Source organism: Budorcas taxicolor, chromosome 6 (assembly GCF_023091745.1).
Source record: "Budorcas taxicolor isolate Tak-1 chromosome 6, Takin1.1, whole genome shotgun sequence".
NCBI classification, from domain to species: Eukaryota; Metazoa; Chordata; class Mammalia; order Artiodactyla; family Bovidae; genus Budorcas; species Budorcas taxicolor.
In genome coordinates this window covers 90,511,773-90,533,230 of record NC_068915.1, presented here as the reverse complement: position 1 = coordinate 90,533,230, position 21,458 = coordinate 90,511,773, and the positions used below count along the sequence as shown (strand labels likewise).

Genomic DNA, 21,458 nt, shown 5'->3' with positions numbered 1-21,458 from the left:
ATGGAAAAATATGAGAACCTAGGATTGGTTGGAGAAGGGAGCTATGGAATGGTGATGAAGTGTAGGAATAAAGATAGTGGAAGAATTGTGGCCATCAAGAAGTTCTTAGAAAGTGATGATGATAAAATGGTTAAAAAAATTGCCATGAGAGAAATCAAGTTACTAAAGGTGAGTAAACACATATATTGAATTGAAAAAAAAAAAAAAAGAGTTGTTTCTTGGTTAACAGTTTTAGAAAGTGCTTTTTTAATATTTGTTTTATTTCCATAAGTAAATTTAAAGTATAGATTTTTGTTTTCTCTTTTGGTAATAAACAGAAGGATTACATCTGAGTATTCATTTATCCATAACATAATTTTTTATTATTTATTTGGATGCTCCAGGTCTTAGTTACTACAAGCAGGCAGGATCTTTAGTTGTGGCATGTGGGATCTAGTTCCTTGACCAGGGATCGAACCCAGGTCTCCAACACATTGGGAACCCAAAGTCTTAGTGACTGGACCACCAGAGAAGTCCCAAAACATAATTTTAAAAGTATTTGTTGCCCCTCTCTCTATCTGTCTCCTTATCTATTTACCAACAACTGTGTTGGGAGTCTTAAAGACCACCCCAAGTTTCAGTGATTAGGAGGACTCACAGCACCCAGCAAATAGTTGTACTCTTGGCTATGACTTGTTAAAGTAAAAAGATATACAGTAAAATAAGCAAAGGGAAAAGGCACATGGGGTGAATTTCAGAGGAAATCTGTCGCTTTTTTCCCAGTGGATTAACACAGGATGCACTAATTTCCTCCAGCAATGAGTTATGACACTACTTGTGATTGTCTAGTAAGGAAATTCATTAGAGACTCAGGGCCCAGAGTTTTTTTACGGGGCTTGTCATAGCAGTACTCCCTGCTTTGCTTGTACCAAAATTCCAGACTCTTAGTAGAACTGCAGGTATTCAGCATACACCATATTGTTTGCACCATGAATCACTTTATCAGTTCTAGAAATGAAGGAACACTTCTGAAATCCAAGTACCTAGGTACAAGCCAAGGGCTTACTTCACAAGCCAACTTCCTAAGGATCAAGATCTCAGACCTGCTATGTTAACTCCCTCCCCCACCCCACCCCCATCAATCTAACTGGAAGTTTATCCATTTTATTTATCTTTAGAAAGAACCAGTGTTTGGCTTTGTTGGTCTTTCTTGTGTATTTCTTTTCTATTTCATTAATTTTTGTTCTTTAGCATTTTATACCTTCTACTTATTTTGGGTGGGTTATTTTACAGTTCTTTTCTCTAATGTTTTGAGTTATATGCTTAACTTCTTTTATTTCTAGTTTTTTTTCCCCTCATATATGCATTTAAGGCTGTCATTTTCCTTCTAAGAATAGCTTGTATGTGTCCTAGAAATTTTGATTAGCAGTGCAAAATATTTTCTCATTTTCCTTCATTTCCAAACTTGTGGAAATTTTCTAGGTTTTTCTCCCTTGGTTATTTAGTTTTGACACAATTGCCCTGTGATCTGAGTATGTACTATGTAAGATTCTTATTCCTTTGATAAATACCTAATATTTGTCTTTTCCATTATTTATCAATTATTCATACATTTCTGAGCTTCCATCTGGGATCATTTTCCTTGTACTTAAATCACATCCTTTTATTTTCTTTGAAGCAGATCTGCTAGTAAGTAATGTTGTCCGTTTGTGTTTGTCTTTCAAAAAAAGTCTTTGCTTTCTGTTTAAGAGAGTGTTTTCACAGGACATAGAGCTCTACGTTGGCAGTTAGTTACATCTGATTTGTTCAAGATAACATTACACTGTTCTGCTGGCTTTTATTTGCATTGCTCCTATTGAAAGTTCAGATATTCCTTAGTGGGTCTTTTTTTTTTTCTGGATGCATCAAAGCTTTCTCTTTGACTTTGGCTTTCAACACTTTTACAATAATATGCCTAGGTGTGGGTTTCTTTATATTTATCTTGCTTGGATTTTATGGCCCTTGCATCTATAAAATAATGTCATTTGTCACTGCTAGAAAATGCTCAGCTATTGCTGTTTCGGGTATTGCTATGGTCCCATTCTTTCTCTTCTCCATATAAGATTTCAGTTTCATATATGAGACCTTCCTCATATGTGTCTTATATTCTCTTGTGTTTTTCATCCTTTTGTTTTCCCTTGCTTCATTCTACAGATTTTCTTCTGACCTATCCTCTAGTTCAGTAGTTCTTTTTTAAAATTTTATTTGTTTCTGACTGTGTTGGGTCTTCGTTGCCATATGGGCTTTTCTCTAGTGAGGCATGGGCTCTAGGGCACTCAGGTTTCAGTAGTTGTGGCATGTGGACTCAAAGTGTTTCAGCTCCCAGGCTCTAGAGCACAGGCTCAGCAGTTGTGGTACACAGGCTTAGATGCTGCGAGGCATGTGGGATCTTCCTCGATCAGGGATCGCACTCCCGTCTCCTGCATTGGTAGGCGAATCCTTTACCAATGAGCCACCAGGGAAGCCCCAGTTCAGTAGTTCTGTTTCAGCTATATCTAATCTATTGGTAAACTCACCCACTGATTTCTTAAAGACATATTTTAATGTTCTAATTTTTAATTCAATCTTTTTCCCTATAATTTCCATTTTGCTTCCAAACCCTCTATTTTGCTTTCTATTTAAATCACAGGCTTTTCTAAAGTCCATGTCCAGTAAATAGATCTCTCACATGTTTATTTCCATTGTTTTTTTCTTGGTTTTTGATTGAGTCTTATCTCTTGATATGCCAGTATTAATTTCTAAAAGTTCTATAGAGTTTCTGGATGATGTTATCTTCCCCCCCGAGAGGAGTTCTGTTTGCTTAAATGAGGCTCTTGAGAGTACCCTTAAGGTACTTGGTGGCACTAACATTCAGAAATTTTCTAGAACTTTTCTGTTCTAGAGTTTTTCTTTGGGTTCAAATCTATTGTATCACTTTTTTATGGTTTCAGTTTCCCTCAGTTTTTTGACGTTGACTTTTTATGCATAGTCACTTATATGTGATAATTCCAATATCTGAACTCATATTGCATCTGTTTTGATCAGCTTTATCTTCTGATTTTTTTTTTTTACTTATAGTAACATTTCTTTGCATGTCCTGGTTATCTATTTTTTCTCTGGACATTACATTTGAAACATTATTTTTTTTAGGGATAATTTGAGGCTAAAGTGAAGATGTTTTCTTCCCAAGATTTTTTTTCTTCTATGTTCATGGGCTACTGTGCCAGATATCAATTTTCAGCTTCGAATCACTCCTTTTTGCTCTGCTTTGTGAAACTGGAGGGGGCCTCTGCAGACAGTTCTCCTTTTGCCAGCTTGTATGATTTTAGGCATTGTCAGTAGAGGCTTCCTTTCCTGGTGGGTCCTTTTTTTGGCGTGAAGTGAGCAGATCATTGGGGGCAGGAGAAGAAGGGGACGACCGAGGATGAGGTGGCTGGATGGCATCACTGACTCGATGCACGCGAGTCTGAGTGAACTCCGGGAGTTGGTGATGGACAGGGAGGCCTGGCATGCTGCGATTCATGGGGTCACAGAGAGTCGGACACGACTGAGCGACTGAACTGAACTGAACTGAGCAGATCATTATATGGTGGACTTGGTAGCTTGTGTCAACATCATTCATGGAACACCTCTGGTGCACCTGCACTTTCTCCACTTGGCTGGCTGATGTCCTGTGGCAAATGTCTTCACCACTGGCAGTCTGTACATTCCTATGGCACCCATGCCTTCTCTAATGAAGTCGGAATCTCAGCTTTGGTCCGTTAGTAAGAAAAGCAGAGCAATAGAGGAAGAGAGGGGGGATGGGGGATAATATGAAACAGATAGCCTGTGTTTTAATTTAATTCAGAAGTGTATTGTTCAATCTCTGCCTATTTTGAGATTTTCCAGTTATCTCTATGTTATTGATTTATAGTTTAATTCCATTTGATCTGACAGAAGGCCTTGCATGATTTCTTTGTTTCAATTTGTTAGTGTGGTCTGTGGCCCACAGAGTGGTATATCTTGGTGCATATTCCACATGAGGTTAAGAAAAAAGTTACTTCTTCTGTTGTTGGATGAAGTAGTCTATAGATGCCAGTTCTACCCAGTTGTTGGATTGTGTTCTTGAGTTCAACTCAGGCCTTACTGATTACCTGCCTGCTTGGATCTATTTCTGTAAATGTTGACATTTCCAACTATGATAGTAGATTCATGTATTTCTGCCTGCACTTCTCAATTTTTGCATCACATAGTTTGATTCTTTCTTGTTAGGTGCGTTTTGTTGTTGTTGCTCAGATGCTAAGTTGTGTCCAAGGCTTTGTGGATACATACTGTAGCATGCCAGGATCCTCTGTCCTCCAAAATCTCCCAGAGTTTGCTCAGATTTACATCCATTGAGTTGATGATGCTATCTAACCATCTTATCCTCTGCTGCCCTCTTCTCCTTTGCCTTCAATCTTTCCCAGCATCAGGGTCTTTTCCAATGAATCAGTTCTTCGCATCAGGTAGCCAAAGTATTGGAGTTTCAGCTTCAGCATTAGTCCTTTTAATGAATATTCAGGGTTGATTTCCTTTAGGATTGACTGGTTTGATCTCCTTGCAGTCCAAGGGACTCTCAAGAGTCTTCACCACCTCAGGTCAAAATCATCAATTCTTTGGCACTCAAACTTCTTTATGGTCCAACTCTCACATCCGTACATGACTATTGGAAAAACCATAGCTTTGACTAGACGGACCTTTGTTGGAAAAACGATGTCTCTGCTTTTTAATGTGCTGTCTAGGTTTGTCATAGCTTTTCTTCCAAGGAGCAAGTGTCCTTGAGTTTCATGGCTGTGGTCACCATCTGCAGTGATTTTAGAGCCCAGGAAAATAAAATCTGTCACTGTTTCCACTTTTTCCCCTTCTATTTGCCGTGAAGTGATGGGACTGGATGCCATGATCTTAGTTTTTTGAATGTTGCATTTCAACCAGCTTTTTCAATCTCTTCTTTCACCCTCCTCAACAGGCTTTTTAGTTCGTCATCACTTTCTACCTTTAAAGTGGTATCATCTGCATATCTGAGGTTATTGATATTTTTCCCAGAAATCTTGATTCTAGCTTGTGATTCGTTCAGCCTGGCATTTTAGGTGATGTCTCTGCATATAAGTTAAATAAGCAGGGTGACAGTATACAGCCTTCTTGTACTCCTTTCCCAATTTTGAACCAGTCAGATATTCTGTGTCTGGTTTTAACTGTTGTTCTTGACCCTAAATGATGATGCTGTCAAAGTCCTGAATTCAATATGTAAGCAAAATTGGAAAACTCAGCAGTGGCCACAGAACTGGAAAAGTTGAGTTTTCATTTTAATCCCAAAGAAGGGCAATGCCAAAGAATGTACAAACTACTGTACAGTTTTGCTTATTTCACATGGTAGTAAGGTTGTGTTCAAAATCCTTCAAGCTAGGCTTTAGCAGTACATGACCTGAGAACTTATAGTTTACAAGATAGTTTCAAAGAGGCAGAGGAACCAGAGATCATATTGCTAGCATTCTTTGGATCATGGAGAAAGCAAGGGAATTCCAGAAAAACATCTACGTCTGCATCATTGACTATGCTAAAGCATTTGACTCTGTGGATTATGAACAGTGACAAATTCTTACAGAGATGATAGTACCAGATCACCTTACCTGTCTCCTGAGAAACCTGTAAGTGGGTCAAGAAGCAACAGTTAGAACCAAACACAGAACAACTGACTGTTTCAAAACTGGGAAAGGAGCACACAAGGCTATCTATTGTCACCCTGCTTATTTAGCTTATATGCAGAGTATATCATGTGAAATGCCAGGCTGAAATAAAGATTGCTGGGAGAAATATCAACAACCTCAGATATGCAAGGAATACCACTCTAATGGCAGAAAGTGAAGAGGAACTAAAAAGCCTGTTGAGGAGGGTGGAAGAGGAGATTGAAAAAGCTGTTTTGAAACTCAGCATTCAAAAAATTAAGATCATGGCATCCAGTCCCATCACTTCATGGCAAATACAAGGGGAAAAAGTAGGAACAGTGACAGATTTTGTTTTCCTGAGCTCCAAAATCACTGTGGACGGTGACTGCAGCCATGAAATTCAAGGACGTTGCTTCTTGGAAGGAAAGTATAAAAATGTTAATCGCTCAGTCGTGTATGACTTTTTGCTACTCCAGGGACCTGTCGCCCACCAGGCTCCTCTGTCCATGGAATTCTCCAGGCAACAATACTAGAGTGGGGTGCCATTCCCTTCTCCAGGGGATCTTTCCCACCCAGGGATCGAACCTGGGACTCCTGTGTTCACAGGAAGACTCCTTACCATCTGAGACAAACCTAGACAACATATTAAAAAGCAGAGACATCATTTTTCTGACAAATGTCAGTGTAGTCAAAGAACCACAGCCTTGTCTAACTCAATGAAACTAAGCCATGTCATGTAGGGCCACCCAAGACAGACAGGTCATGGTGGAGAGTTCTGACAAAACGTGGTCCACTGGAGAAGGGAATGGCAAACCACTTCAGTATTCTTGCCTTGAGAACCCCATGAACAGTATGAAAAGGCAAAAATATAGGACACTGAAAGATAAACTCCCCAGGTCGGTAGGTACCCAATATGCTACTGGAGATCAGTGGAGAAATAACTTCAGAAAGAATGAAGAGATGGAGCCAACGCAAAAACAACACCCAGTTGTGGATGTGACTGGTGATGGAAGTAAAGTTCAATGCTGTAAAGAGCAATATTGCATAGGAACCTGGAATGTTAGGTTCATGAATCAAGGCGAATTGAAAGTGGTCAAACAGGAGATGGCAAGATTGAACATCGACATTTTAGAAATCAGCAAACTAAAATGGACTGGAATGGGTGAATTTAACTCAGATGACCACTATATCTACTATTATGGGCAAGAATCCCTTAGAAGAAATGGAGTAGCCATCATAGTCAACAAAAGAGTCCAAATGCAGTACTTGGATGCAATCTCAAAAATGACAGAATGATCTCTGTTCCTTTCCAAGGCAAACCATTCAATATCACAGTAATCCAAGTCTATGCCCTAACCAGTAATGCTGAGGAAGCTGAATTTGAGTGGTTCTGTGAAGACCTATAAGACTTTCTAGAACTAACACCCCAAAAGATGTTCTTTTCATTATAGGGGACTGGAATGCAAAAGTAGGAAGTCAGGAAACACCTGGAGTAACAGGCAAATTTGGCCTCAGAGTACCGAATGAAGCAGGGCAAAGGCTAGTAGAGTTTTGACAAGAGAATGCACTGGTCATAACAAACACCCTCTTCCAACAACACAAGAGAAGACTTTACACATGGACATCACCAGATGGTCAATACCGAAATCAGATCGATTATATTCTATGCAGCCAAAGATGGAGAAGCTCTATACAGTCAGCAAAAACAAGACTGGGAGCTGACTGTGGCTCAGATCATGAACTCCTTATTGCCAAATTCACACTTAAGAAAGTAGGGAAAACCACTAGAACATTCAAGTATGACCTAAATCAAATCCCTTATGATTATACAGTAGAAGTGTGAATAGATTCAAGGGATTAGATCTGATAGACAGAGTGCCTAAAGAACTATGCATGGAAGTTTGTGACATTGTACAGGAGGCAGTGATCAAGACAATCCCCAAGAAAAGAAATGCAAAAAGGCAAAATGGCAGTCTGAGGAGGCCTTACAAATAGCTATGAAAAGAAGAGAAGCAAAAGGCAAAGGAGAAAAGGAAAGATATACCCATTTGAATGCAGAGTTCAAAAGAATAGCAAGGAGAGATAAGAAAGCCTTCCTCAGTGATCAATGCAAAGAAACAGAGGAAAACAATAGAATTGGAAAGACTGAGATCTCAAGAAAATTAAAGATACCAAGAGAACATTTCATGCAAAGATGGGCACAATAAAGGACAGAAATTGTATGGATCTAACAGAAGCAGAAGATATTAAGAAGAGGTGGCAAGAATACACAGAACTATACAAAAAAGATCTTCATGACCCAGATAATCACGATGGTGGTATCGCTCACCTAGAGCCAGACATCCTGTAATGTGAAGTCAAGTGGGCCTTAGGAAGCATCATTACAAACAAAGCTAGTGGAGATGATGGAATTCCAGTTGAACTATTTCAAATCCTGAAAGATGATGCTGTTAAAGTGCTGCACTCAATATGCCAGCAAATTTGGAAAACTCACCAGTGGCCACAGGACTGGAAAAGGTCCGTTTTCATTCCAATCCCAAAGAAAGGCAATGCCAAAGAATGCTCAAACTACCACACAGTTGCACTCATCTCACACGCTAGTAAAGTAATGCTCAAAATTCTCCAAGCCAGGCTTCAGCAATGTGTGAACCGTGAACTTCCAGGTGTTCAAGCTGGAATTAGAAAAGGGAAAGGAACTAGAGATCAAATTGCCAACATCTGCTGGATCATGGCAAAAGCGAGAGAGTTCCAGAAAAACATCTACTTCTGCTTTGTTGATTATGGCAAAGCCTTTCACTGTGTTGAGCACAACAAACTGTGTAAAATTCTTCAAGAGATGGGAATACCAGACCACCTGACCTGCATCCTGAGAAATTTGTATGCAGGTCAAGAAGCAACAGTTAGAACTGGACATGGAACAACAGACTGGTTCCAAATCAGGAAAGGAGTACATCAAGGCTGTATATTGTTACCATGCTTATTTAACTTCTATGCAGAATACATCATGCGAAATACCAGGCAGGATGAAGCACAAGCTGGAATCAAGATTGCTGGGAGAAATATCAGTAACCTTAGATATGCAGATGATACCACCCTTATGGTGGAAAGTGAAGAACTAAAGAACCTCTTTAAAGAGGAGAGTGAAAAAGTTGCCTTAAAACTCAACATTGAGAAAACAAAGATTATGGCATCTGGTCCCATCACTTCATGGCATTTAGATGGGGAAACAATGGAACCAGTGAGAGATTTTATTTTTGGGGGCTCCAAATCACTGCAGATGGTGACTGCAGTCATGAAATTAAAAGATGCTTGCTTGTTGGAAGAAAAGTTATGACCAACTTAGCATATTAAAAAGCAGAGACATTACTTTGCCTACAAAGGTCCATCTAGTCAAAGCTATGGTTTTTCCAGTAGTCATGTATGGATGTGAGAGTTGGACTATAAAGAAAGCTGAGCACCAAAAAATGGATGCTTTTGAACTGTGGTGTTGGAGAAGACTCTTGAGAGTCCCTTGGACTGCAGGGAGATCCAACCAGTCCATCCTAAAGGAAATCAGTCCTGAATATTCATTGGAAGGATTGATGCTGAAGCTGAAGCTCCCATACTTTGGCCACCTGATGCAAAGAGCGGACTCATTTGAAAAGACCATAATGCTGGGAAAGATAGAAGGTGGGAGGAGAAGGGGACGATAGAGGCTGAGATGGTTGGATGGCATCACCAACTCAATGGACGTGAGTTTGAGTAAACTCTCGGAGTTGGTGATGGACAGGGAGGACTGGTGTGCTGCAGTCCATGGCGTCACAAAGAGTCAGACACAACCGAGTAACTGATCTGAACTGATGTTTTTTCCATTAGTAATGCATGGATGTGAGAGCTGGGTCATACAGAATGCTGAGTGCTAAAGAATTGATGCTTTCTAACTGTGGTCCTGGAGAAGACTCTTGAGAGTCCCTTTGACTACAAGAATATCAAACCAATAAATTATAAAGGAAATCAACCCTAAATATTCATTGGAAGGACTCATGCTGAAGCTGATGGTCTAATACTTTGGCCACATGATGAGAACTGACTCATTGGAAAAGACCCTGATGGTGGGAAAGATTGAGGGCAGGAGGAGTAGGGGGCAACAGAGGTTGAAATGGTTGATTGGCATCACTGGCTCAATGGACATTAGTATGAGCAAAATCCAGGAGGTAGTGGAGGACAGAGGAGCCTGATGTGCTACAGTCTATGGGATCGCAAAGAGTCGGATACGACTCAGTGACTAAACAACAACAAATAGTTGATTTAAAATGTTCTGTTAGTTTCTGGTGTACAGCAAAGTGAATCAGTTACACATATACATACAATCATTTTTAAAAAATATTATTTTTCCATATTACATTACAGAGTGTCCTTCTCTTCTCTTATTGTCTCTCTGAATAGATTCTGAATTCGTTCCTTTTTGATTGTTTCTTATCTTGCAACAAAGTGAGACCCTTCTGGACCAGCTATCTGAAGGAGGTTCATTTTCAGGAGAAGCTGTGGTCTTGTTCCAGGCTAGCAGGAATCCACCCTGGTTCACAGTGATATTCCTAACAACAGAAGCCCGAGTGTGGGATTTATTTACATTCTCCTTAATTTCTCTGAAACTTGTAATTGCAGATTTGTTCATAATGAATTGTTTTGCCTTCCGCTTGGTTTCACTGACAGACTGCTTCCAGCAAATGAGTTTCTATGGGATTGTTCACCCCTCCTCTCTTGTTTCCTGGTACCATTCAGTTCTTAGGATGCTTTCACTGACAGTCTGTGAACCCTGTTCTCATTATATCAAAGAAGGGTATTTTTTGGTTTTGTTTTTCTTTTCAGGGTATGTCTTCAGCTTTGGAAAACTCTGCTCTGCTAGCTTTGTAACCACAGATAATCTTATGGTATATCCCTAGACTCCTGTTTGACCTTGATGGTGCTACCTCATTCGTTGGGGGTCGGGTTCCTCAGTTCAGTTCAGTCGCTCAGTCGTGTCCGACTCTCTGCGACCCCATGAATCGCAGCACGCCAGGCCTCCCTGTCCGTCACCAACTCCCGGAGTTCACCCAGATTCATGTCCATCGAGTCAGTGATGCCATCCAGCCATCTCATCTTCTGTCGTCCCCTTCTCCTCCTGCCCCCAATCCCTCCCAGCATCAAAATCTTTTCCAGTGAGTCAACTCTTTGCATGAGGTGGCCAAAGTACTGGAGTCCTAGATCCTTCTTAATTTCATCAAAGATGAAGCTACCCTTCTTTTTCTCATTGGCTTTATTGTGTTCTCTGAGAGGAGAATGGAGCAGTAAGGTCTTTTAACATATTTTTAAAGCCAGGATATAGTTTCACAATTTATACTGTTTATACATTTTATTTAGATGTTTTTCTTGTGCTGAGATCTATTTTATGCTGTGACTATTACTAATAATTGGGTCCTCTAAAAAATTATTTTTCACTTTTTTTTTGATAGCAACTAAGGCATGAAAATCTGGTGAATTTGTTGGAAGTATGTAAGAAAAAAAAGCGATGGTACCTAGTCTTTGAATTTGTTGACCATACGGTTCTTGATGACTTGGAGCTCTCTCCAAATGGACTAGACTACCAACTAGTTCAAAAGTATTTGTTTCAGGTTATCAGTGGGATTGGATTTTGTCACAGTCACAATGTAAGTATTCAGTTTAAATAATTATTTATAAAGTTGAAAAGTTGGAAGCATATACAGTGAATACCCATATACCTATCGCTTAATTCTATACTTGCTAACATTTTGTTATATTTGTTTTATGAAATATTTATTCATCTTTTCTTCCATTTGTCTACTTATTAATCTGCCTGATTTATTTATGCATTATTTGAAAGTAAGTTACAGACATCAACTTCAACTCTATATACTCGAGCTATGCATGTTATTAACTAGCCTTTACTGTGGATATCTAGGATATAATAGAAGTTAGTAGCTTTAGCCTATGCAAAATGCTCAGCAGTGTCAGTTTCTGGTCCTCTGAGAGTTTACAATAAACATATTTTCAAAATTTTCAAAATAAAATTTACTTGTATTAGAGAATTAGACCTAATTGAACTGTGGTGTTGGAGAAGACTTTTGAGAGTCCCTTGGACTTGCAAGGAGATACAACCAGTCCATTCTAAAGGAGATCAGTCCTGGGTGTTCTTTGGAAGGACTGATGCTAAAGCTGAAACTCCAATACTTTGGCCATCTCATGTGAAAAGTTGACTCATTGGAAAAGACTCTGATGCTGAGAGGGATTGGGGACAGGAGGAGAAGGGGACGACGGAGGATGAGATGGCTGGATGGCATCACCGACTCGATGGACATGAGTTTGGGTGAACTCCGGGAGTTGGTGATGGACAGGGAGGCCTGGCGTGCTGCGATTCATGGGGTCGCAAAGAGTCGGACAGGACTGAGCGACTGAACTGAACTGAACTGACTGAGAATTCGTACTATTGTTTCCCAGTGTCCTGTTTTCTCTTTCCATAGTCTCTCTTTTATAACCAACTGACCTTTTTTACATTTATAATTTTTACAAATGTAAAAATTTTTATTTTTTGCCTCTTTACATTTATAATTGCTTGATGTATGCCTCCACCTGGGTCCTCAGAAATCCACCTAAAAACACATATTGCTGAAACTAAACTGCTAATTATTAACCAAAATTAACCTTCTCTAGACTTTTCTATTTTTGTTAATGGATCCACCATTCCTTTAGATTCCCAAGTTTAAGGAAAGTATCTGAGATTGCTTCCTAAATTCTGTTAATTTAGAATACTTCTACACTCCACCTCCTCCTTTCCATTCCCTTGAGCACCAGACTAGTGCTGGCCCTTTGTTTTTGTTGTTCAGTTGTTAAGTCATGTCCAAGTCTTTGAAACCCCACAGACTGCAGCATACCAGGCTTCCCTGTCCTTCACTATCTCCTGGAATTTGCTCAGACTCATGTCCATTGAGTTGGTGATGCTGTCCAACCATGTCATCCTCTGTCGTCCCCTTCTCCTCACACCCTCAATCTATCACCTCCTATTTGTCCCACTGCTCTTCTTCCCACTTCTAGTCACCCTCTTTGCTTTATCTTGTTTATGGCCTTCTTTAAATGTTCAATATCTTCTTTAAACACCATATGGGTCATGTCATGGGTTCCCATGGGTTCCTATCACCTTGACATGAACTCAGACTTCCCAGGCTGGCAGTTGAGGCATAACCTATTAAGTAACCTCTACTCCAGGAAAAACATTTCCCTAGTGGCTACTGGTCTACTCTCATTCTCACTCTTTTGCTCTTTTTGTCCCCTTCACTTGGATTGCCCTTTCATTTCTATATTTATCTAGGTCACACTAGTATTAAAGACCTGTCTTAGAGCCTACCTTTTTCATCAAAAATTTTCCCTGACCACTGCAGTCTTCAGTGATAGCTTTACTGTCTTAGTCTTGAGAGCCCTCATTATCAGAGCAATTGATTGGAAATTCACTGAAGGCAAAAGAAGAAGGGGCTGGCAGAGGATGAGATAGTTAGATAGCATCACCAATTCAATGGACATGAATTTGAGTGAACTCCAGGAGATAGTGGAGGACAGAGGAACCTGGTATGCCACAGTCTTTGGGGTCACAAAGAGTTGGACATGCCTTAGTGACTGAACAGCAACAGCTACATATATTTCATCCAATATCATTATTCATTTAAATAAAATTTAATTGTTTAAATAAAATTTCAAGCATAAGTGTTCTTTTTTCCCCAGCTAGGTCTCAGGTTTTTTAAACTCAGGAACAACTTTATCTGCTTCTATCTGTCTTCATTATAGGAACAAAACCAGTGCCCTGCACGTAACAAGTGCTAAAAAAAAGTTAATTTGCTTAACTTGATGTGCCGATCAATATATGTCATACTCTGCTTTTTATATCATAGATTATACACAGAGATATTAAGCCAGAGAACATATTAGTCTCCCAGTCTGGCGTTGTCAAGCTATGTGATTTTGGATTTGCACGGACACTGGCAGCTCCTGGGGAGGTGTATACTGATTATGTGGCAACGCGATGGTATAGAGCTCCAGAGCTGTTGGTTGGTGATGTCAAGTATGGCAAGTAAGATGTTGTTAGCAAGGTGGGGGTGCAGAGGGCAGACTTGACTCTCTTTTTTTCATTAAGTGGAATATGTTTTCAATATAATGACAATCCCTCTAATTGGGCTTCCTTGGTAGCTCAGCAGTAAAGAATCTGCCTGTCAATGTAGGAGCCACGAGTTCGATACCTTGGTTTCAGAAGATCCTCTGGAGAAGGAAACGACACCCCACTCCAATACTCTTGCCTGGGAAATCCCATGGACAGAGGAACCTGGTGGCTACAGTCCTTGGGGTTTCAAAAAGAGTCAGACACGACTTAGTGACTCAATACTCGCCCTCTGTGATGGCCCACACCCTTGTCTGTGGAGTGTGTTTCTGTCTAAATAGATCCTACTTCTTATGTTAAGAAAAAAAAAAATCCCTCTAATACTGAAAGGAAGTTTTCAGTTTAGAAAACTTTAGAAAGTGATTTGTAATCATTTTTGTGTTTCCCCTTTAAACATTCTTGTGAAATGGGTTGGTATGAGTATGATTATTTTAGAGGTAGAGAAATCCAGGTGAGTAAGTGGTCTGTTTTTAACAGTAAGTTAGAAATAGATATATTTATCACTTGTAAAGAGAGGTAACATTGATTAGGTAAGTCTGACACTTGCATTGAGGCTGAGCTGAGTGGGCAAGGGTGGGGGTAGAAATGGAATTAAGTGAACCATTTTAAAAATACAAATCATCTTCATAAATGAATTCTTCAAAGAAGAAGGGATTGCAGGTTTTACCAGTTTCAATAGAAATTGTTCTAAAATATTTTCTATAATTTCTCTGTTTTTAGAGCATATATCATTTAATATTTTCTTGATTACTCTGAGCTCTCATTTACTGCCATGCTGTAATTTCTGCCAGCTGTGGCCTTAAGCAATTTCAAGGTAGTTGTTCCTATGGTAATGATGCCAGAATATTCTAAGTTCTTGTGACCAATTTTTAAGAGAGTTTTTCTGTTTTCTCAGTATTAGCTTTCTGTTCTCCTTGTTGTTTGTTTCCCCAGTAACCATCTTGTTCTGGTATGCTGTTTTCAGTGTCTAGTTGGATAGACTGATGAACCTTGTTCAAATTATGTGTAAACAAAAATGAGTAGCCTCTGAAAACAAACCTGGAAGGCTTATTTCCAGAATAAAGTATACTTAACAAGCATTTTGACTCTTTGGAAGCCTTGTGTCACATGCTTGAAGTTTCCTGAAATCTGATTTATGTAATATTGGTAGTTAATACTTAAAGTTTATAGAAAAAAAAAACTTGAGCATAATTTAAGGCTTACTATTACTTTTCTTGATACCAAGAATACAAAAATAGTAATATGCAAACGACAGAGGATAAGATGGTTAGATGGCATCACCAACTCAATGAACATGAGTTTGAGTAAACTCTGGGAGATAGTGAAGAACAGGAAAGCCTGGTGCACTGCAGTCCATGAGGTGGCAAAGAGTTAGACATGACTTAGTGATTGAACAACAACAGCAACAATATACAAAACAGATTCAGTCATAGTAAGCATATTAGGTGTTGGTGATGGACAGGGAAGCCTGGAGTGCTGCAGTGTATGGGATCGCAAAGAGTCCAACATCACTGAGCGACTGAACTGAACTGAAACATATTAGGATCCCGGATTTTACATCACATTGCTTTTCTTTCAGGGCTGTTGATGTGTGGGCCATTGGCTGTCTGGTAACTGAAATGCTCATGGGGGAGCCCCTCTTTCCTGGAGATTCTGATATTGATCAGTTATATCATATTATGGTGTGTTTAGGTAAGATTATGCATCTGTATTTTAAATTTTAGTTATTTTTTCCTATGTGGTTTTGTTTGTATTGATTTTGCAAGTTGTTGGTTCACTAAAGATGATGCGTGTTTTGAATGAATATAGGGAGCAAATAGGAGAGCATCTCTCTCTCTCTCTCTCTATCTATATATATATATATATATGTATATATTCATATATTCATTCATTCATCCTCTGCCTGGCTTTTGTCTATCTGACATATGATCCTAATAATGCTTTTACGTGTCCTCCTGCCCAGCTCCCCTCTAAAGAACAGAGCAGACACTGGACATTTTTCTGCACTTTTGCATTCAGTAAGTCACACGTAGAGAGAATACAAATGATCATATTATCTTTGGGTCAGCAAGCATTTGGTATAATATGACTATTACCTCATTCTCATCTTTACATTGAGTGGCATAGGGACTTCCAAGGTAATTTAATCTTGCCTCAGTTAGGACTTTTGCTGTTTGGACAGAATTTCAAAGCAACATTATCAAAGTCTTCTCATATTTGTTGAAATGTCAACTTTCTGTTGGGTGAAGGAGTTTGGAAAATGGAAATTATGGGAAATATCTTGAGGATTAAATGTTTAGGTTAGAAATTCCATAAACAACACAGTGGTTTCTTACAGCAGAATTTTCATATGTATATTTTATATTCAGTCAGTTAGTCAGTTCAGTCACTCAGTCGTGTCCAACTCTTTGTGACCCCATGGACTGCAGCACACCAACTTTCCTATCCATTCCAACTCCCGGAGCTTACTCAAACTCATGTCCATTGAGTCAGTGATACCATCCAACCATCTCATCCTCTGTCATCCCCTTCTCCTCCCACCTTCAATCTTTCCCAACATCAGGGTCTTTTCTAGTGAATCAGTTCTTCTCATCAAGTGGCCAAAATATTGGAGTTTCAGCTTCAGCATCAGTCCTTTCAATGAATATTCAGGACTGATTTCCTTTAGGATAGGTTGATTAGATCTCCTTGCAGTCCAAGGGACTCTCAAGAGTCTTCTCCAACACCACAGTTCAAAAGCATCAATTCTTCCATGCTCAGCTTTCTTTATAGTTCAACTCTCATATCCATACATGACTACTAGAAAAACCATAGCTTTGACTAGATGGACCTTTGTTGGCAAAGTAATGTCTCTGCTTTTTAATATGCTGTCTAGGTTGGTCATAGCTTTTCTTCCAAGGAGTAAGTGTTTTTTAAATTTCATGGCTGCAGTCACCATCTGCAGGGATTTTGGAGCCTCCCAAAAGAAAGTCTCTCATCTCTTACTGTTTCCATGGTTTCCGCATCTGTTTGCCATGATGTGATGGGATCAAATGCCATGATCTTAGTTTTCTGAATGTTGAGTTTTAAGCCAACTTTTTCACTCTCCTCTTTCAAGAGGCTCTTTAGTTCTTCTTCGCTTTCTGCCATAAGGGTGGTATCTTCTGTGTATCTGAGATTACTGATATTTCTCCCAGCAATCTTGATTCCAGCTTGTGCTTCATCCAGCCTGGTATCTCGCATGATGTATTCTGCATAGAAGTTAAATAAGCAGGGTGACAATATACAGCCTTGACATACTCCTTTCCTGATTTGGAACCAGTCTGTTGTTCCATGTCCAGTTCTAACTGTTGCTTCTTGACCTGCATACAGATTTCTCAGGATGCAGGTCAGGTGGTCTGGTATTCCCTAGAATTTTCCATAGTTTGTTGTGATCCACACAGTCAAAGGCTTAGGCGTAGTCAATAATGCAGAAGTAGATGTTTTTCTGGAACTCTCTTGCTTTTTCAATGATCCAATGGTTGTTGGCAATTTGATCTCTGGTTCCTCTGCCTTTTCTAAATCCAGCTTGAACATCTGGAAGTTCACTTACTGTTGAAGTCTGGCTTGGAGAATTTTGAGCATTACTTTGCTAGGGTGTGAGATGAGTGCAGTTGTGGGTAGTTTGAGCATTCTTTGGGATTGGAATGAAAACTGACCCCTTCCAGTCCTGTGGCCACTGCTGAGTTTTCCAAATTTGCTGGCATATTGAGTGTAGCACTTTTACAGCATCATCTTTTAGGATTTGAAATAGCTCCACTGGAATTCCATCACCTCCACTACCTTTGTTCGTAGTGATGCTTCCTAAAGCCCACTTGACTGCATTCCAGTATGTCTGGCTCTAGGTGATTGATCAACCATTGTGGTTATCTGGGTATTTTATATTAGGTTAGGTATTAAAATTGAAAGTGATTAAATCAGGCAAAAATCACTTGGGTAAAAATCAAATTCTTAAAGAGTGGAAGTCATTTATTTAGATTAGATTCTGACCATACAACTATTAGTATTTTCACTTTGGGTTAGCATTTTGTGCTTTGTTGTTGGAAATAAAGTATTTTTTTATACAATTATAATATATTATACAATGTTCTTTACCTGTCCTTTTCCTAAGCTCCACCCTCATGTCTTCAAGTTTCTACACAGTGGTGTGGGAACTTTTTGAATGAGTATGTTGAGATATGAATGTCAGTTTCCTTTGAGTTGACTTTGTGTCAAAACCACCATAATGACTGCCAGGCACCACCACAATAAGAGCACTGTCTTTGGTTGCGTTTGCATGCTGAGAGAGTCCCCACTTTACATACTGAGTTCCTCTCAACTCTACTCCTCTCCGCCTGTCCTGTGATGCATAATGACAGAGATGTGTGCCATTCTCACTGCCAGGGAATCTAATTCCAAGACATCAGGAGCTGTTTTATAAAAATCCTGTGTTTGCTGGAGTGAGGTTGCCTGAAATCAAAGAAACGGTACCTCTTGAAAGACGCTATCCCAGACTCTCTGAAGTTGTGATTGATTTAGCAAAGGTAATCAATACTTTTTTTTTTGCTCTTTCTGACAGGGAATTTATATTATGTGGATTTGATTTTCTCTTTTTCTTTTCTGATCTACTTGATCTTTTCGGTCAACAGTTTCCTCTGACAACTTAAATTTTTGTACATTAAGAAAGGAGAAAGGGGGCGGCAGAGGATGAGATGGTTAGACAGCATCACTGACTCAATGGACAGGAATTTGAGCTAATGCGGGGAGACACTGGAGGACAGGGGAGCCTGGTGTGCTGCAGTCCATGGGGGCACAAAGAGTTGGATACAACTTAGCCGCTGAACAACAACAACAACAACATTAAGAAAGAATTTAATTTGGTGGGAACAGAGATGGAGGAATGTCAGAGATAAAGGCCTGAAAATTTTGCTTGTTTTTTAAAAAAAATCATTTTGTATTATCTAGTGTGTTTTAAGTGTGAAAACAGTCCCATAATGATGTGTTTTTAATGTTTAACATTTAAAATGTAGGCCTTGTATAAGTGGAAAAGAGAAGAAAATAGGAGAAGAAAATAAAAAGACAAGTAGAGAAGTATTACAGTCTAGGGCTTTAATTTAAAGTATTAAGGTCTACAGATCATGTTCTGTAGTATATTGTTAAAAAGCAGTTTTGTTCAACCACTAGATTCACTGAAGCTAATTTTTACATGATCATCATCTTTGCCTTGTATTTAATTGAGGAAGATATTAGGGACATTCTCACTGGATCAAATTGTTTTTAAAAGTGGACCTTTTGAAATTATTAGTTCAAAAAAAACTTCATTAGTTAGGATTGTCCTAAAGTGTTGTTTTTTTTTGGGGGGGTGGCCCACGCCATGTGGCATGTGAGATCTTGGATCTTGGTTCCCTGACTAGGAATCAAACCCAAACCCATGCCCTTTGCTGTGAAAGCACAAAGTTTTAACCCATTGGACGACCAGGGAGGTTCCTGTCCTAAAGTCGATAAAATAAATATCTCTAAAAGAGCAGGGTCACTAAGATATTTTTTGCTTTTTTACTTCTTTAAATAAACTAACTCATTTAAAAAAAGCTTAGTAAGCTTATGAATAGTTATAACAAGTTCTTAGAAAAATACATTGTTATTTTTCTACATAATGTAACAGATCCAAATATTCTTTATTTAGACTAGCTTTATGATCTGTCTATAAAGAGATTTAAAAGGAATAAAGGTAAAATGATTGTCCAGCTTATGCCCCTTATGGTAGAATCATATGACTTTTTGAACATTTTATTATAGGAAATCTTAAACATAGAAAAGGAAGTAGAAAAAAATAGTGGTGTCACGAACCCCCATAAGCTGGTCATTAGCTACAATGGTTGGAAATCTTTGGAAAATATTTCATCTGTCCTTTCCACACACTTAGGAATTTTGTTTTCCTCATCAGTTTTTTACTGTGCGGCCTGGGGATCTTATTTCCTTGACTAAGAGTTGAACCTGTGCCCCGTTAGTGGAACCACAGAGCCTTAAGCACTGGACCACTAGGGAATTCCCTCAGCAACATTTTTTTTGGAGTATTTTGAAGCAAATTGCAGATATTATGGTATTTCACTTATAAATACCTTAATTATTTGTATAATTTTCTTGTTCATGTAAAGCTACTTATTGAGTCCCTTCTATTTTTACTAGCTGTGAGTGGTAACACTGGGACAGAACAAGATATAATAAAATGTATATGAAAATGAAAGAACAAGATAAAATGAAATCATCTATGTCAAGTGTCTAGCACAATAATAAGCGCAGAGTAGTTCCCTTCCCTTCCATTCTGCAAATACTGCAAATTTTAAAAATTCTCAAAAATTTCATAATGTAAAATGTCTAATCACTGCTCAAAGTTTCATTAATTTTCTCATAATTCCTTTTTATGGTTTGAATTAGGATCCACATGAAGTCTAGAGATCACAATCAGTTGATATGTCTCTTTAAGACAATTTACAAGCTCCTCTTCACCTGTTTGTTTTTTATTTAAACCTTGCCATTTATCTGTTAAAGAAAATAGGTTGTTTGTCCCATAGAATTTTTCACATAGTATAATTTAATATGTTCTTCCATTTCCCATATTTTGTATAAACTCATAGTAGAGCTAGAGCTTGATTGGAATTAGGTTGAATTTTTGGCAAGAATACTTCATAAGAGGTTTGTATATTCAGAGACACTGAATGTCTGGTGGTCTTTCGTTTTGTGATATTAGCAGTCATTGGTGGTCACTGTCTAGATTTGTGCTTTATTCCTTATCACTTATTATAGATGTTTAAAATTCATTGACTCTGAAGAAGAATTTTCTATGTTTACACATGTAAATGTAGGCAGTTTTTCTTTGATATGAACTATATATACTGAACTGATATATATTCCTTGGTTTCCCAGAAATGCTTACATATTGACCCAGACAAAAGGCCCTTCTGTGCTGAGCTCCTGCACCATGATTTCTTCCATATGGATGGATTTGCTGAGAGGTATGGTACTATGTGTTCTATGTCACATCAACCTAGAGTAAAAGTAAGGCTGCCATAGCAGCACATAACAGTAACAAACAGTATTTCTATACCCACCTATTCTAACAGGATCTCAAATGTTTATCACCTTACCTCCATTCACCCTTAGCAACAACACATTCCTAGGAGTGGTTCCCTGTATTTGCTAAGTTAGGGCCCTTGGTTTTCACAAAGCAGTCCCTTCATGCCATTCTTTCTGTCCCTGTGATGACCTCTGTCACTCAGGTCACTGATTTCTGGTCTTGCTATCAGCTGTGCGATGCTATTATCTTGGGTCCCGATGTATTTGCAAAGGTGTCATCTCCTGTTGCTGCTGAACTTACACCACACCCAGTCCTATGTTACACTGCTGACTCTGTGAATGCACATGGAGACCCTGATGTGCCAAACCTGTGGGTGCCAGAGTAGCTGGCATAGTCTCCTGTGCTGCTCCAGCTGCGGGCATCAGTACAGCTGACAAAACAAAAAATAGGGAGATAAGTGGCAATGCATTGCTTTATGTTTTTGCCAATCTATTTATTATTTAACTTAGTAAAAGATAACTGGATCCTC

The 21,458-nt window shown here is 38.9% G+C and overlaps 1 protein-coding gene across 1 annotated transcript in view; it reads left to right on the top strand.

Annotated features, from left to right (window-relative positions):
• The window catches only part of CDKL2 (cyclin dependent kinase like 2), a 36,671-nt gene continuing 15,213 nt past the window's right edge, over positions 1-21,458 (top strand). Inside the window, exons 1-6 of the mRNA XM_052642099.1 lie at positions 1-168; positions 11,150-11,344; positions 13,595-13,773; positions 15,437-15,549; positions 18,259-18,398; positions 20,779-20,867. Coding sequence (XP_052498059.1) covers positions 1-168; positions 11,150-11,344; positions 13,595-13,773; positions 15,437-15,549; positions 18,259-18,398; positions 20,779-20,867 — 884 coding nt within the window. The remainder of the gene's footprint in view (positions 169-11,149; positions 11,345-13,594; positions 13,774-15,436; positions 15,550-18,258; positions 18,399-20,778; positions 20,868-21,458) is intronic.